We start from the raw sequence: 18688 nt of genomic DNA, 5'->3' as shown, positions 1-18688 counted from the left end.
TCCCTGAGCTTTTCAAATACAAGTTTATCTTTATTTAAATAGGTTACTAATCTGCTGTTGATTTTGCTCCGGCCTAAAATTTGTTCTTAGACATTTTTATAGGAGCATAATGTTCTGTCTTGTCTGTCTTCAGTTTCATTGATACAATCAGTGTAAAAATCAACCTAATTGACTTAAATTCCCAATTTTCTAGTATTGAGAAAAGAAAGTTTGTGTTTAGGTTGCTCTTTCAATAATTCAGCTCAAAAGTAAATATTCTGCTAGTGCTGGTTGAATACATTGAGTGCTCACTGGGGATGGAAATAATGAATTAAAATAACCAAAATCATATTCTTCATGAAGAAGTGTTCTTTTACGACTTTCAGTTAAGCATTTGCTTCAGAAAAATTAACTATGTACTCATATGCTGACTTCAAAGATTTAATAGTTTGTAGTTTAATATGCTCAGTAATGACATCTTGAGAGGACTGAGTTTTAGCAATGGAAATTGCCAAGAAATCAACACTGCTGCTTAAATTCAAAATGCTAAATTTGCTACAAAAAACTTGCTGTTGGGGAATTTATAAAACTGAAAGTTTATCCAGTCTATCAACAGAAAGATAACAACATTTGCATGTGCAATTTTGAACATGTTCAGTTTTTTTCATGTTTTCAAGTTTATGAATGACCAGAAACCCTGATGTGTGAAAGAAAACAGCATTTGTATACCTTGTTAGATAAACATCTGTTTATACAAACGCAATGTTTGTGAAGTGTCAATTACTGTGTATGGGAAAATGCACATCCACAGCATTCTGGGAGCAACTGATTCCTTGGGATCCAACAGAGAACAACAAAAGCAAGGAAATTTGCATCTTCATTTTCCTCCATAATTTTAGGGATAATTGTGTTTCTAAATCATTTCATTGCTCTGCCCTCTCATATTTTAGTGTTGCAAACAACCCAATTGTAGTTTTACTTGTTCTCGTGCCCCTTCTTTTTCTAAGTTTTCCCTAGTTTTGAAAGTTCCTTTGAAGGCCATTCCTTAGAGGTAGAAAATATACGAAGTGTTTGTTGGGGGTGAGGTTAGTGTCTCTGATGGGAATAGGATAGACAGTAGTGATAGCCACTCGTGTGCACTCTCATGAGATTTTTCCATACCTTTTGTCTTCCCTCAAGTGTACTCAGTAACTTTGTGTGCAACAAATCATTTCTTTTCCAAATTAATATGTATAAACCAATCATTAATTTCACTTATCCTTGTGTGTGTTTGCAGATAGAAAATTGCTCATTGTTTTTGTGGTAGTTGATGTGTACTGTAATATGCTACATTTATAGTTTTTAAAATATTTGTCCTTAACACAATAATGCAAAACAAATTTTAACATGAAGCATTAAAGAACTGGTTGCAGTCTTTAAGTAGACTCATTTACCAAATCTGAAAGGTGTATGATTATAGATTGAATAGCAAATTTTAGAAATGGAACTTTAGAAACCATTTTTAAAAAAACAGTAAAATCATATGGGGAGTATATAACTGTATTTAAGATATAATTCACTATCTAATGGTTGCTAATTGTCATTAATATTTTTTTCTTCAGGTTCGATCTGTGGATGAGATGAATCATGAGTTTCAAGCTCTTGCACTAGAATCTCGGGGAATGGGAGAGGTAAATATTTGTAGGTGATTAGAAAATCCTGTTGGAGGACTGGAAATTCTAATAAAATTTAGCTTGTTTAGATTCTTAGCTTGGTTAGTGAAGTTTTTTGATCTGTGACAACCCAATTTTTCAGGCATCTAAAGACCATATTTACAATATCTAAGGTGGTGTCTAAGTTAACTCCAGAACTAAGAACTATGATAAATGGAGCTATCATGTTAACATATTGGGCTTGTTAGCTGATAAGCTTGGGGAAGAAGAGCAGGCAATGTAAAGATTGTGAAAAATTCTCTGCTGTTGCTTTCTAAGAAGTTATTTCCACTAACCCAAGCTGGGGGGTTTGAGCTTTTGCAGGATTCCTGGACCCAAAGAAAAATAACAGTTATAAACTGGCTGGAAATTAGGGCAATTTATTATACCCTTAGTGGCATGGCTTCTTCAGTGGACAACCTTAGTGCTGATAGACCAGTGCATGTGCCATGGCCTAGGAAGGAGGAACAAAAACTTCCTTCCAGAATGAGAGGTGCAATTGTAAATAATTTGAAATACTCTGCTGGTTAAAAATAGCCTTTTCCTTCACTCAAACTATATTAACACCCACAGAGTGAGAGACTTTAAAAACACTATTATAAAGTCTCTTAGGAAATTCAGAGAAATGCATACTGAAAGCTAGACTTATTACTCTACTTGCTGAGGATCTGACAGTTCTGCAGCTAATAAAGAGTCCATGTACATCACATTAATGAAGGGCTACCTTGTCTCTTTGCTGACGTGGTGGAGGTGAAATCTGAAAAAAGATGTTGATATGCAGGGTAGCTTTAGGAGGTTATAGGAATCGGGTGTAAAGATCAAATCAAAAGTGATTGGCTCATTTAGACAATACAGTGATAAATATGGGTTATTCAAATGGCACACAGGCCACTTGAGAAAATATTCCTTGTTTTTTGTGCACTGTATCAAACATATCGTTAGGCTTGCTATTCTCAGTCTCATTAAGATTTATTCCATCTTAAAAAGATTGACTTTATTTTGAATTGTGTTTTCAAGTTTTTCCAGTTAAGTCTCCAAAAGTGACTGCAGCTTCAAACTCTGATATCATAGAGGCAACTGTGAGATATTTTGCAAGTATGCCCCATCTGTACTGTGTTGCTTGTTATGCCAGATCACTTGAAGACAATGCAAGGAAGTATGGTTTGGCTATTGTCCATTTGGAATATATTAAGAAAACTGAGTCAAGGCAGATGTAGCCTGGGCCAAGAGGCATTCTTAAGGAAATCAAGATAAACAAAATTGTGGATACATTTATTTTATTATGGACCTAATAACCGGTGTTTTATGTAAACTGATGCAATGATGTTTCCTACATCTGCAGACACCAACTGTATCAACCACAATACATGTGATTTCAATGCTCTGATTATACAGCTAAAAAAGTACAATATGGTTGTGTACGAACTGACATATGCTAGATTACTTTACGCAAGTATTGAGTGAAAAGAAAAAGAAGATAGCTCTTTGTAAACAGTTACTTTTAAAATTAAACTGAAATATCAAATCCACAACAAATGATTGTTTTACATGCATGATGCACTAACTTTTAATTACTTACCTATCTGTCTTTCAGAAAATTAGAGAAATGCCTTTTGACAATCAAAACAAACAATATTGCAACTTAATATGTTAGAGATTATTTTTGGGCTCTGATCTTTCTAAGAAAAGTATTATTTCTCAATGAGAAAACAAATTTGAAGTTTTAGCTGGTGAGCATTTTGTTTTTCCCAGACTGACCTATAGTCTCTAAGAACCTTACAAACCCTAATGAAATAATCCTTTCAACCATGTGAGGTAGGGTACATTCCAGGTACTTAATCCTAATTTATATCAAATGTTCCAAAGGGGCTTCTACCATTTCTTCAGGAGCCTATTCCACATTTCTTGCTTTCAGGAAGTTTGCTGTATTTTCCATAGATTTCCCTTTTCTTAATTCTTTTACCCAAGTTACACATGTTAGTACACCCTAGTTTTGTGGTGTGTGTTTGTTGTTTATTCCCTGAACTCCAGTTTGTTTTCTTGGCACCAGACTGAACACAGTATTCTAGGTGTGGTCTCATCAGAGCTGTATCAAGAGCAGATTATCTCTTTTATGATGTGATTCTTCTGAATGTGGGAACTAAAAAACTGTGTCCGTTTTTTATGCCAGTTGTCACTGAATACCTTGGTATAATTTGTTTACTGTTTAACCAGTGAACACATCGGGAAAAGTCAGAGACTAAGAGCTTGTCTACACTTGAAACACTACAGCAGCATGGCTCAGCACTGCTGTAGCACTTCAGTGTAAATGCAACCTATGCTGCTGGGAAGGGTTCTCTCATTGGCATAGGTAATCCACCTCCCTGAGATGTGGTAGCTAGTTCGACAGAAGAATTCTTCTGTCAACCTAGCGCCGTGTACACTGGGGTTAGGTCTGCTTAATTACACTGCTCGGATGTTGATTTTTCACATTCCTGAGCAACACAGGTGGGTCAGCCAAACTTTTTAGTGAAGACCAGGCCTAACTCTTTTGCACTTTTTGTAAAGTGTAGTATTGTAATGCTCCTAGAACACGTGAATAGCAGTAGCGTAGCTAGGGGGGAGCGAGGCAGTGGCCGCTCCCCCACTGAGCACAAGTGGCGCCTTGTCAATTTCTTGGCACCTTTTTAATTTTTACTCACCCGGGGTAGCGATCCAAAAAAAAAAAAAAAAAAAAAGGCAACACACACTGTGGTGCTTTTACTCACCCGGCAGCGCTCCGGATCTTCTGCGGCGTGACCTTCACTCACTCCGTGGGTCTTCGGCAGCATTTCCGGCGGCAGGTCCTTCAGTGCTGCCGAAGACACCCGGAGCGAGTGAAGGGCCCGCCGCCGAAGACCCGGAGTGCCGCTGGGTGAGTAAAAGTGCCGCCAGGTGAGTAAAAGTGCCGCAGCGGGTGGTGCCTCTTTTTTGATCTCTCCCCGTTCCCTCCACCTGGCTAAGCCACTGGTACTTTTTAAAAAAAGTCCAGATAGGTTTTTATTCCCAGTGAAGACATTGTTCCTGTTATGTTCTCTTGTTCTCACGTATGCGTTTTTCTGAATTGAATTTCATTTCCTGATCATATTCCTAATCCCCATAGGTCAATTTATTTTTCTGTCTCTGCAGGGGTTCAGCACTTCCCATTTTAGTATCTGCAGGTTTCATTGGTGGGCTGTTAATTCTATCCTTGGGCTCATTAATGATCCCAAGTCTACATCAGAATTTTCCAAGCTAGTGTTGCCATTTGGTCATTTATCATGACCATTTGTTGGCAGTCCTTCAGCTAGCTTTCAGTCTGTAAGGGTGGTTATATCTAAACCAATTTGAATTAATTTGATGAGTAAGACCGAATAAGGTGTTTAGCTAAATATTTAGTTCCCTTGATCCACTTCCATACTATAATGCAGTAGTGGTTTACTTTGGAAGAAAACAAGATGAAAAGAAAAGTTTTCTACATAAAGAGATTCATTGTATTGCAGAGGTCTTGCTCTGTTGGTCACCTGAAAACTGATTACCCTTTTTAGCTGTGCCTCCAGTCTTATTCTTTGCTGTTTTACCTCTGACCCTTCCTCTTTGTCTTTCTTCCACTTTCCAACCACAGCTCCTGCTTATTAATTTCACAGGCTTTTCCCCCGGTTTGGTTGTCTCCCAGTAGTCATTCTCTTGTGACCCGCCTTAGGATCACAACCTCTAGGTTAGAAAGCAGTGCTATATAGTAATTGCCAGACCCAAAAAGAAAAAAAAAAAAGGTTGAAAATACACATCAGTATCTTAAGGATTAAGGAAAAAAAATCCTTGCAAGAAAGGCCATACAGGAAGCCAGTGGCAAGCAAGGAAAAGAATGTTGTCAGACTGCTACTGGAACACTGTGTCAAGTTCTGGTGTCAGTATTTTAAAAAAGATGTTGGAAAAATTGGAGAAGAGATACAAGAATAGGTAGTCTGGAAAACGCTCCTTAAAATGAAACTAAAGAAGTCTGTTCAGCTTATCAGAGAGCAGGTTGAAAAGCTGTTTAATCATATGCCATAAGTAACTACACGGGGAGATGATGTGTTACTAGAGAGCTCCATTAATCTAGCAGACAGACATAGCAATGTCCAATGGCTGGAAGCTGATGTTGGCAAAGTTCAAACTGGACATTTTTAACATTGAGGGTGACTAACCACTGGAACAGTTTACCCAGGGATATGGTTAATTTTGCATCACTTGGAGTCTTTTAATGACATTTACATGTCTTTCTGAAATATATGCTTGTGTTCAACCACAAGTTATTGGGTTAGATGCAGGAATCACTAAATGAAAGGCCTGTTTTGCCTTTGTTTCTCTGTTATGCAGCAGAATGAATGACATGCCTGTCATAGAGGTGCAGACTGCTCTTTCAGGTACCACATAAGAAATAACAGATGGGAATTTGTTTGGGCTGTTCATGCCCTTAGCTAATCACTAGCTAAATAACCACATTTTAATTATGATGAACAACACGATGTATGCTTAGCTATCAGCAATCAGGAAGAACCAGGTCAGTCCCCTTCCTTAGGGAAGATTAAACCCTTATAACTTGGGCAGGGAAAAATCCTACCTATGTACTTCCATTCTCTGTGGGCAAACTCAATTGTGTTGTTAAATTGTCACAACATAAATCCAGCAAAATGTAGCTTCTACCTGTTGGCACTGTCCCAGACAAATTTGGACAACCAAAGGTAGATCTGTTTGCATCCTAAAATCAGTTGTAAAACACCTTGCTTCTCACAAGGAGCAGCAGCCATGGACCTGCTATCCTAACCATTCCTGAAATACCTCTTTAATTCCTTTCCTGCATCCTCTCTCGTGGGCAGGACTCTGCAAAAGATGAAGTTTAGTCCTCTTCTGGTTCTTGAGCAAAGTAAGCTGTCCTGGGATAAGAGGGAAAGTCCTCTCATGGATCAGTAACTGGTTAAAAGATAGGAAACAAAAGGTAGGGATAAATGATCAGTTTTCAGAATGTAGAGAGGTAAATAGTGGTGTCCCTCAGGGGTCTGTACTGGGACCAGTACTATTCAACATGTTCATAAATGATCTGGAAAGGGGGATAAACAGTGAGGTGGCAAAGTTTTGTATCATCTGCAAATTACTCAAGATAGTTAAGTCCAAAACAGACTGCAAAAGGTTACAAAAGGATCTCACAAAACTGGGTAACTGGGCAACAAAATGTATTTATCAGCATTGAATTTCATCTGCCAAAGTAATGCACATTGAAAAACATAATCCCAACTATACATATAAAACGGTGGGGTCTAAATTAGCTGTTACCACTCAAGAAAGAGATCTTGGAGTCATTGTGGATAGTTCTCTGAAAACATCTACTCAATGTGCTGCTAACACAACATTGGGTATTATTAGGAAAGGGATAGATAACAAGACAGAAAATATCATATTGCCGCTATATAAATCCATGGTATGCCCACATCTTGAATACTGCATGCAGATCAAAAAAGATATATTGGAATTGGGAAAGGTACAGAAAAGGGCAACAAAAATGATTAGGGGTATAGAACAACTTCCGTATGAGGAGAGATTAATAAGGCTGGGACTTTTCAGCTTGGAAAACAGACGACTATGGGGTATATGATAGAGGTCTACAAAATCACGACTGGTGTGGAGAAAGTAAATAAGGAAGTGCTATTTACTCCTTCTCATAACATGAGAATTAGGGGTCACCAAATGAAATTAATAGGCAGCAGGTTTAAAACAACGAAAGGAAGTACTACTTCAATCAACACCCGGTCAACCTGTGGAATCTTTGCCGGAGGATGTTGTGAAGGCCAAGATTGGACAGGGTTAAAAAAAAAACTAGATAAGTTCATGGAGGATAGGTCCATCAATAGCTGTTAGCCAGGATGGGCAGGGGTGCAAAATAATGCTCTGAAGTGTCCCTAGCCTCTGTTTGCCAGAAGCTGGGAATGAGTGACATGGTATGGATCACTTGATTACCTGTTCTGTTCATTCCCTCTGAAGAACCTGTCATTGTCATTGGTCATTGTCGGAAGACAGGATACTGGGTTAGATGGACCATTGATCTGACCCAGTATGGCTGCTGTTATGTTCTGGCTGCTCTTCTCGATGAGACACTCTACCAATAGACAGTACTCCTGTGTTTTGCAAAAATCCTGCACACTGTTTCAGGGATAAATAAACGTTGTTCCAATCTTTCCTCACTTGGACTTTCTACCATCCCTGTCTGACCTTCAGCTGGATAATGGAAGTTATATAAAAATAGCCTCATTTGAGAGGACACAAAATAAACATGCTAGAAGTGCATGACAATTTGATGACCTGATCAGATTCTGATTTAATCTTCTCCATTCTTCCCATCAGTTTTTTGCTTTTGGTAGCTGTAATCTCTGCCAGAAAAATCTCTGAACTGAATGATTGTATTTGCACTTTCTATTGGAAGTGCCACTTTTTCTATAAACACACTTTTTTTTTATAGTTTTCATAAAATGGCTTTATTTCCCTTCTGCCCTATCCTGGGACATTCAAAAGGAAAACAGTGGTGCCTTTACAGATATAGATATGGAGTTTAAAGCTAGATGGGAGCATTAGTTAGTAAGCCATTAAATTTCACTCAGTTACCTAGTATTGAGGAATCCTGCATGGTCCTCGAGATGTACTTCTCCATCCTCTGAGATCTAAATACTTCAGATCTTTGCAAACTTATATAAGACATAGTGCTTTGTCCCACATGAAAATCTATTATGTGGACACCTGGTGATTACTTTTTAAAATATACAATATAGAAACAGACACTTAAGCATCTTCCATTGCAGTCTTTGACATGAAGACACTGCATACCAAAATATTATCATGAACATAGACCTCCTGAACACAGCTAAAAGTATGTGCTCTGTCTTTCTAGTTATTTTCCTTCCTTCATTTATGACTTTTTTAAATCCCACTGTAAGATCCAGGGATTTCAATATGAAGAATGGGGAAATGGCCTTCAAATTTAATTTAACTATTCACCCACTAATTCTATCCACCAACTTTGTTCCTGGCTAGTAGGTTTCTGAGACATTTGAAGCCTCATTAATCCTTCAGTTACTAGAGGGGAGAAGCAACTGTCTTGACTTCAGCTTTCTGACCGCTAAAGAAGTGGGATCTCAACTACTCTCATTGCCTCATGGTCTCTTCTTGTTGCCCTACCAAATTCATGGCCGTGAAAAATGTGTCCCAGACCATGAAATCTGGTTTCTCCCATGAAATCTGGTCTTTTGTGTACTTTTACCATATACTTTAAAAATAGCCTATGCTACAGGATAAAAGTATACAAAAATACCTCTCAAACTGGAGGTCCTGACCCAAAAGGGGGTCGCAAAGCTATTGTAGGGGGTCATGGTATTGCCACCTGTACTTCTGTGCTGCTGCTGGCAGCAGCACTGCATTCAGAGCTAGGGACCTGGTCAGCAGCTGCTGCTCTCCAGCCCCCCCGCTCTGAATGCAGCGCAGAAGTAAGGGTGGCAATACTGTGACCCCCCCTACAATAGCCTTGAAACCCCCTTCTGGGTCAGGACCCCAGTTTGAGTCTTAAGGATTTTACATGTTTATATTTTGTCATTTTAAATACAAATTCATGTTTTTTACACTACCATGAAATTTAAGGTTTAAATATCTGAAACAGTGAAATTCAAGATTTTTAAAATGCTGTGACCATGAAATTTACGAAAATGGACCCTGAATTTGGTAGGGCCCTACCCATATGGTATTAACTTTGGTCAGTTTTGCTAGTGCAGTTTATGTTCCTTATCCCAACTAGCAGCAGAGAGGATAGCAGCAGCTGCATAGGCACTATCTGCAGACTAGGCGAAATAGTGTTACATCCGATTATATTTGTCATATTTTTTTCCACTTCCAGAAGGCCTAGAAACTTTTTAAATGGATCATTAAATTCTGCAGAATTGGATTAATATTCTCTATTCAAATGTTTTCCTACTTTCCACTAACAAATAGATTTTTAAAAATAAATGCTGGATTACAATTTTTCAGTGTGCACAAAAATTACAATCCAATGAAAACTGTATTCGTAATGTGTTTGAGAGGACTTAGATGCACGTCACAGTGGCAGAGTTGGTACACCTAGTTATAGTGCCACTGATGTTTATAGTTATAAAGCAAGATAGAAAAAATGATGATGTAAAAAGACTGGTGACATAGGAATGTTTTTGATGAAGTTAAATGCAGTGCCTGCTTTCTGAAATGGCTTGGTTTTTTCTGCCTTAGAAGTAGTAACTTGAGCAAACCCTATCGCTGAGGGGAATGACTGAGATTTGGAACCTTTAATCTGTAGGTCACTGGGTCAAACATGGCAGGATTTGTAGTAAGGTAGAGGTAGCTGAACTACCGTCATGCGGATAGTAGTTATCTGAAGTTTGTGGACTTGGTCCATTTCCAAGTTAACACAACCACATCATGAAAACTACCTCTGGATTTGGTATTCTTGTTAGTTGTCTAGGCTGAAAGGCCAAGATTTTGAATCATGGTGGAAACTGGAGTGTTTTCTCACCTTTAGAGATGCAACGTACTAGGTGAGGGTTGAAGAACATCAGCCCATTTGCGTGGGAAAGCTTCCATAGTTACTGTTCATTCTGTGTGTGTTCTGGGTAACTAGTACCTGAGTCTTAGGTTGTCAGTTGGGCTCCTTTCATGAGGAATTAGACATTATTTTTCACTCTTTAAATGTTGTTTAAATGTAATTTGTTTCCTTCTGTACATTTAACATCTATAGAATGTCTAAATTAAATATCTAGAATTTTTTTGTTTCATTGATGGAGAATATCCCCCTTAGTTGTGCTGTTAATATTTTTGGCTATTTATAAGAACTATTGGTTAATTTTTGGCTATTTTAAATGAAGTAACTTCCCCTCTTAAATAGCTGTTACCTGCCAAAAAGTTTTGGGAACCTGATGATTCAGCAAAAGATGGACAAAAAGGGATATTCCTTGGTGATGAGTGGAGAGAGACTGCATGGGGAACTCCTCGTAAGTGATTGCAATACGCATTTAAAGATCATTCCTGTTAACTGTTATCTGAAAGTACTAGTTTTATAAAACTCTAGATATGAATTAAATTTTAAATTGTTTTCCCTCATGTTAATTCTGAGAAATCTATACTGAACAAATGACAGTGGTATGCCAGTAACACTTAACATCTCAAAACTGGGATACAAGATTTTTTTTAAAATAAATCTATTCAGTTATAACTTTTAAAAATAAAACTGGCTTTGTATTTAATTGTCATGTTCTGGTCTTGCTTAATATGTTCCCCTTTATGAAATGTTATCAGCTTTGCAAGTTATACTGTAAAGGACAAATTAGTAATTTTTTATTTATTTTTTTTAAACAGACCATTCTATGTCCCAGCCTATTATGGTACAGAGAAAGCCTGGACAGGGTTTTCATGGAAACAGTGAAGTAAATGCTGTATTGTCTCCTCGATCAGAAAGTGGTGGCCTTGGAGTGAGCATGGTAGAATATGTGTTAAGTTCCTCTCCAGCAGATAAATTGGATTCCCGGTTTAGGAAAGGAGCTTTTGTAAGTAATCTAATGCTTTAAGCTTGCATAGTTACTTACAGCAGTGCTATGAATTCTTGTACATAGTTATGTTTTTTTACTGCATTTTTCCATTTCTCTTCTATCCTTCCCTCCTTCTCTTCAATTGAGGAATGTGTAGTTCTTACCCACTACTTTTCCTTAGTTGGAAGGTCCTAACATGAAGGGGTTAGGGAGAAGTATTTGGGGAGTTGTTGGCCTTGAATAAGTATCTCAGGAAAATTATTGCATTTATTTACCAATCACCTTCAAATCCAGTCAGAAAAATAGGTACTGTACAAATCACTGGTGAGCTGTAAAAGCTCTTAATAACTATAAAGCAAAATACAAAATGGCCTTTGGGCTAGAGCTTCATATTATTTGTGTTCTTAAAAACACTTCTTTGATTTTTATTTATTTATTTATTGATTGATTGATTTAAAAAAACAGTATATAGTGATCTAATTTGTGGTGTTACTGCTTTCCCAGCACCGCTATAGTTAAGGTTGAGTTAACTTTTCCATTATAAATCCTGACAATGCCCTTTTATGTTTTAGCAATTACTAATTGCATGTGGTTGAAACTTCATAAACAAGTTACCTACCAAATGCAATTTAATTTAGAACAAAATGTTTGTATTTTTTACATGCACTATAGTGTAGAATTAGGTCATCTTATGGTGCTCCTTTTGTGTTCTGTTAAATATTCAGAATCAAACAGATTCTTTTTCCTCAGGGCACTAGAGATGCTGAAACAGATGGACCTGAGAAAGGAGATCAGAAAGGAAAGGCTTCTCCATTTGAGGAGGACAAAAACAGAGATCTTAAACAAGGAGATGATGAGGATGTTACTAAAATAAATGGCAGAGGTTTGCCAAATGGAATGGATGCCGATTGCAAAGATTTTAAGTAAGCTTTTAACTGTTTCTCAAGAAGACAAACATATCTCTTTAGGGATACTTGCAGTTCTTGTTTATGTGTCAAATTCAAACATTTATTCAGCTGTAGATTGATTCTTTTATCTCACATCCTCCCCCTCCTGCTGTGCCACATTACTTACAATTTCATTAGCCCATGTGTCATTTTTCATGAGAGAGAAAAGTTCATCTTAAATAAATAAACCTAGTAGTTCTTCTTCAAAATAAATTACTACCCGCAAAAGGCAGTGTGTAACACATGTTAAAGGGGGCTTTAAGATTTTATCCTATTAATAAATCATGAACTAAATTACTTTCTGTAACTTTTTTCCTTCTTAAACTTCATAACTTTCACATCTGGCTCATGTGTTATGGAGTTAGTCCTGCAGAATTTTAATGTAACCTCTAATTTTGCCATAAAGCAGTGCATCCTCCCTCTGCATAACCTGTTGGAACCCCAATTCAGTTTCCACACACAGTTTGACCAACATGATATGATTCAGCTCCCTTCTCAGCCAGTCAGCACCATTCTGAATGCTGATGAGAGTGACATTTATTCTGTTTTTTGTTTGTTTGTTTTAAAAGGAGAGGGTCCAAGTTTGGGAGTTTGAAAGTTGATCCCACTCATAACAGCCCAGTCAGCCATCACAAGCAGCCACCCTATTTTATCTAATCTTTAATTAAACCTTTGGTACTTTACAATTACCAGATTAATCACCTTGGTATCTAAATACCTATATAATGAATCCTTGATAATTGACATTATCATTGACAAACAGAAAACTACTGTTCAGACTGCTGCTTATAAGTCCATCTTAATATGGATGGGAGAATGGGGAGATACAAAACGTGAGTTAAAGATCATAATCTTTAATTCTTAATATTCTAACTTTTCTTGGTCTAAAATTGAACCTATATATTTAAATATTTATTTGATTTTACTTTTATTTTTTACATTTTGGAAGGTAAGGAAATGCATATTTACCCTACGGATAAGAATGAATCCTCCAGACCCATTTCTAGTCTTTTGGATAAATACATGATTGCCCATATTAAAAACAAACAAAATAACAAACAAACATGTTAATTATGCCAAAAGAGAAATCCTCAACATATTGTGTATCTGAAAAGCTACAGTCACTCCTTTGGAATGCATGCTACAGTATCAAAAATAAAACATTTTTCATTCATTTTAATAAATTGTCTACTGCACATGCAGAGTAGATTAATTTTAATCTATTTTTCTTTAAATATCAAAAGCAATTACAATATTAAAAACAAAATGGTTTCCAAATTATTTTTTTTAGAAATGTTTTTTTTATTTGCATAAGTGCAGAAAAGCATCCAAACCCAGTAAACCTCTCAAGAAATAATAGAGACGGCTATCTAAGTAAGTGGCCAATTTGAAGCAGAGTTATGAATCCCTGCAAATAGAGGTTTATAATTGAACTATTGACACAACTTTAACTATAGCAACACAACAGCACCACTGTAAGGAGCAAACCTAACTAAAAATATTTTTTAAAATGTTTGTCCTATTTGTCCTGTATCTCTTGACATTTATATTAAAATAGTATTTTGAATTAACTTGTGGTATGGGTTTTCTTCCTATATAATTCTTATTTATAAGTGAAATGGATATTGAAATAACCAATGCATGAAACTTTAGTTTCTTTGGTTCCTAGCTTGTGCCACAGGCAAAGAAAAGGCAGTACTAAATGGTTTTTAATGCTTAATCTAGGTTTGGAGCCAGGCTGGGTTACTAGCTGACAAAAGTTCCCTGCCATAGTGTTGCTTTTTGTCACCATCAAAGCACTAGAGTGGCTATATGTGCTCTGGAATGAATCAATTTGTTAAAAGTTGACAGGCTTTATGGTGTTTTCTTTCCCCCAACAAAAGACTGACTTCTGATTTTTGACACTGGAAAGTTCAGAGTTATGTCTGCAGATTTGCTGGAGGCCACCCATGCCTTCATTTCAGTGAGAAAGATTTAAATCTTTGAGTGCTTCAGAGATGAGAGAAGTAGGACTGACATAACACTTCCCATTTGGGAAGTGGAGTGTGATACCTTACCAACCTTTGACAGCACACTAGGGTGCTTTTAGTGTACAGTAACATGGTCCACATGGCCAGGTAGTACGCTACATGCCAACATGCTGTAGATTTACACCCTAGCTTGCTGGGCACTGACTCGCCATCTAGACAAGCCCTTACAGGTGATCGGCAGGTCACGTCATTTCATTCATAAGAGTCTGGAAGTATTTTTCAGTAGGCTTTATAACACAAGTAAACGGATAAAGCTAAAGGTGTGCTTTTTGCTAGGTCACCATTATATGCCTGTTAAATTGCTTACAGTAAATCTTCTTTCTCTTAGTTATATTTGTAAACTTTTTCATGTTTAAAGATTCTCCTTCAACAGATTGTAATATGCTTTGTCCATTATTGATTGATTTATCACGGCTGTAAGAGGCTATCTTTTAATTTCCTCTATGCAGTCGTACTCCTGGAAGCCGACAAGCCTCCCCAACAGAAGTAGCTGAGCGCCTGGGTTCTAACCCTAACTCCACAGAAGGATTAGGCCCACTTCCCAATCCTACAACCCACAAACCTCTGGTAGAAGACTTTTCAAACCCAGAAACTCAGAATCTGGATGCCATGGAACAAGTTGGTCTTGATTCTTTACAGTTTGACTATCCTGGCAATCAGGTACAAATGGACTCCTCAGGAGCTACTGTAGGACTTTTTGACTACAGTTCTCAGCAGCAGGTTAGTGCTGTTCTTATAGAACTGATGGGAATGCGGTTAAAATATTCGGTGGTTTGAAGATGTTGCAATTAGTTTATTTGTTCTTGATAATTAACGATTTAAGCATAAAATTCTTGATGTATTTCATCTCATTAAACTCCTATACTCAAGAGAGTGTAGGATGGGAACAAACAAATGTACTTAAATTTCCGTGTAATATATGTTGTGCACAATTTTCCAACCTATTTCAGAAGAGTCTTGGTTTATAGTATTTTATATGTAAATTCTAAACTTTAAGCATATCTCATATCTTCAAATTGAAAACTTAAGTGTTTGCTATTTCATAGCTTTTCCAGAGGACTAATGCGCTAACTGTCCAGCAGTTAACAGCAGCTCAGCAGCAACAGTACGCATTGGCTGCAGCTCAGCAGCCACACATAGGTGAGATTTTTATAATGCATAAATACTTTAGAGGTCAGTGACAAAAAGCTGACAATATATTGTTTTGCTACACTGCTCTGTTTACTAAATATCAAAGCTAATTCAAGTTTGCTGGTTTATGGTGTTCTAACTAGTTCATAAATAGTAGATAGTATATGGACTGGAAAGAGAAATATTGGTGATCATTTTGAAGAGATGCTGTATCAGATTGTTCCTACTCTATATAACAGTTTTTCAAATTGCATTTTCAGTTTTTTGTTTCCTCCACCTAAATATTTGTCACTACACTTGTGTTCAAATGATTGAAAATTAGTTTTGCTTATGTAGAACTCTATATTGAAAATATGAATGAGACTAAAAATGGGAAATACACTTATTTTAATGCCATAAAGTACCATATATACTTGTTCATCAGACTGTTCGTTTATAAGCTGACCCCCCCCCCCCCCCCCAAGATGGTTGGTTAAAAATAGCAAAAACTGTATGACCCTTTCATAAGCCGACCCTATATTTCAGGGGTTGGCAAACTTTGGCTCCCGGCCGTCAGGGTAAGCAGCTGGCGCGTTGGGATGTTTTCTTTACCTGGAGTGTCTGCAGGCACGGAGCCCCTCAGCTCCCTGTGGCTGCGGTTCGTCGTTCCCAGCCAATGGGAGCTGCAGGAAGGGCCACTTCCCTCAGCTCCCATTGGCTGGAAACGGCGAACTACGGGCACAGGGAGCTGAGGGGCTCTGTGCCTGCAGACACTCCAGGTAAACAAAATGACAATGTATTAGATATTCAATTCAATGATTCCATAGAGTTTAAAATAATCAAATTTTCGTGTAGACCCGTTTATAAGCCGGCCCCCACTCTTTGATGCGTCACTCTTTTACCAAAAATATTCGGCTTATGAACAAGTATATATGGTAAGTGTAAGTGAAGCAACTCATTCATTTGTAAAATGGGATAATACTTAATATACCTCCCAGAGGTGTTGAGGTTAAATTAATATTTGTAATAGCCCATTTAGATCCTCCAGTAAAAGGCACTATAGAAGTGCAAAATAGCTTTTATTGTGTTGATTAACTTAATTCCTTCATAAATAGCTGCTTATCCTAGAGGTGCCCTAGCAATTGACTAGTTAAAGTAGTGTTGAATTTTGTATTTAAAGCAGGGCTAAAATCCCGTTGTTTAAGACTTCAGTGTTTGAATTTAGTCTACATATTTCTTATGAATCCTGAGGTTTTTTTGACTCTTACCTGAGTTGCTGCAAAGTCCAAACTTTACACACCAACACTTCAGTAAAGTCTTAAGGAAAAGATAAGCTTGTTTTTTTTAATTTTTACAGCTTAGCAGAAGTTATTCACTGAGTGCTGTTTTGTGAGGAGCTCTGTGCTAAGCATCCCCTGGTTCAATGAAACAGCAGTGCCTTGGAGAGCCCTTGGTGCGTTGATATCTTAGCAAGAATACGTTCTACTCCCTTGATGCTACTGCCTGAGTGTTCTCAGGAGTCAAGGTAGCAGCAGCAGTAACTACAGGAAAGCTGAGTTATCTTTGTGGAGGCATCAGAACACAAATGGGCTCCTCAAGCTACTGCTTCAGTGAGCTGAGACAACCCAACAAGGGAGCCCCTCAAGTTGAGATACTTTGGTGAAGGAGCAGTGGACTCCAACTCCTGGACTCACCTCACTTTCATCCTCCTTCGCCACCTTGCTCCTGGGGTCTGGGCATCTATGTGCAGTGGACATGAGTGACTGGAACTGTTGGGGAACAGGGGGAAAGAAATGGGAAGTGCAGGCCCAGCTGAGACCTGTCCATGTCCATCTGTGCTGTGGTGGTTCACCCAGCCTGTCATTCCAGTTGAGGGGCTCTCCTCTAATCTGTTAATTAGTGCAGGACCCTGAGCATCTTCAGCTGCAAGTCTTCCAGTCTCTTTTCTCTCAATATAGCTATTCGTATTATCACAGCACCTAGGAGCCCCAGTCATGCATGGAGCTTAGATGCTAGAAAGATTAGTGCTACATAAATGTTGACAGTGCATAGGTGAGTAAAATTGAGTTGGCAGTTGTGAAAGGCAGACCAGCAACGTGAGGCTGTCAGGCAGTTAGAGTGGTATTAAGAACGGCCATACTGCGTCAGACCAATGGTCCATCTAGCCTAATATACTGTCTTCAGATATTGCCTAGCGCAGGTGCTTCAGAGGGAATGAACAGAACAGATCAGTTATCGAGTGATCGATCCCCGTTATCCAGCACTAGCTTCTGGCAGTTAGAAGTTTAGGGACTGCTGGAGCATGGGGTTGCATCCCTCACCTCCGGGGCTAATACCCATCGATAGACCTAGTCTACATGAACTTACTTGTTTTTTGAACCCAGTTATACTTTTGGCCTTCACAACATCCACTGATAATGACTTCCAAAAGTCAACTGTGCACTGTGAAGAAGTACTTCCTTATGTTTGTTTTAAACCTGCTGCCCATTAATCATTGGGTGACCCCTGGTTCTTGTGTTATGTGAAGGGGTAAATAACACTTCCCTATTCACTTTCTCCATACCATTCATGATTTTATAGACCTCTGTCATATCTCCCTTTCGTTGTCTCTCTTCCAAGCTGAATAGTCCCAGTCTTAATCTCTCCTCGTAGGGAATCTGTTCTATACCCCTGATCATTTTTGTTGCCCTCTCTGTATGTTTTCTAATAGGGCTGTCAAGCAATTAAAATAATTAATTGTGATCAATCACGCTGTTAAACAATAATAGAATACCATTTATTTTAAATATTTTTGGATGTTTACTACATTTTCAAATATATTAATTTCAGTTACAACACAGAATACAAAGTGTACAGTGCTCACTTTACATTTATTTTTGATACAAATATTTGCACTGTAAAAAACAAAAATATTTTTCAATTCACCTAATACACCTTAAAATGTGCTGGGTCATCATCATCATCCGAGACTGCTATAACATAAGAATGGCCATACTGGGTCAGACCAAAGGTCCATCTAGCCCAGTATCCTGTCTACCGACAGTGGCCAATGTCAGGTGCCCCAGAGGAAGTGAACCTAACAGGTAATGATCAAGTGATCTCTCTCCTGCCATCCATCTCCACCCTCTGACAATAGAGGCTAGGGACACCATTCCTTACCCATCCTGGCTAATAGCCATGAATGGACTTAACCTCCATGAATTTATCCAGTTCTCTTTTAAACCCTGTTATAGTAGCCTTCACAACCTCCTCAGGCCAGGAGTTCCATAAGTTGACGGTGCGCTGTGTGAAGAACTTCCTTTTACACTGCTCTACAGCCAAAATGCTTCTGAAATAAATGTAGTCAAACTTTACTAATTCTG

At 38.0% G+C, this 18688-nt stretch overlaps 1 protein-coding gene across 4 annotated transcripts in view; it reads left to right on the top strand.

Annotated features, from left to right (window-relative positions):
* The window catches only part of PUM2 (pumilio RNA binding family member 2), a 106495-nt gene that overhangs the window by 31417 nt on the left and 56390 nt on the right, over positions 1-18688 (top strand). For all 4 annotated transcript variants that reach the window (XM_026655673.2, XM_026655660.2, XM_026655665.2 and 1 more), the window contains 6 exons: positions 1581-1649; positions 10600-10705; positions 11070-11257; positions 11990-12162; positions 14666-14936; positions 15263-15356. In XM_026655673.2, the coding sequence (XP_026511458.1) occupies positions 1581-1649; positions 10600-10705; positions 11070-11257; positions 11990-12162; positions 14666-14936; positions 15263-15356 (901 nt within the window). The remainder of the gene's footprint in view (positions 1-1580; positions 1650-10599; positions 10706-11069; positions 11258-11989; positions 12163-14665; positions 14937-15262; positions 15357-18688) is intronic.

The sequence above is a fragment of the Terrapene carolina genome, unplaced genomic scaffold (genome assembly GCF_002925995.2).
Source record: "Terrapene carolina triunguis isolate 2854851 unplaced genomic scaffold, T_m_triunguis-2.0 Scaffold42, whole genome shotgun sequence".
NCBI classification, from domain to species: domain Eukaryota; kingdom Metazoa; phylum Chordata; order Testudines; family Emydidae; genus Terrapene; species Terrapene triunguis.
Note: the sequence above shows the minus strand (reverse complement) of the source record. Positions and strands in the feature narration are given on the sequence as shown.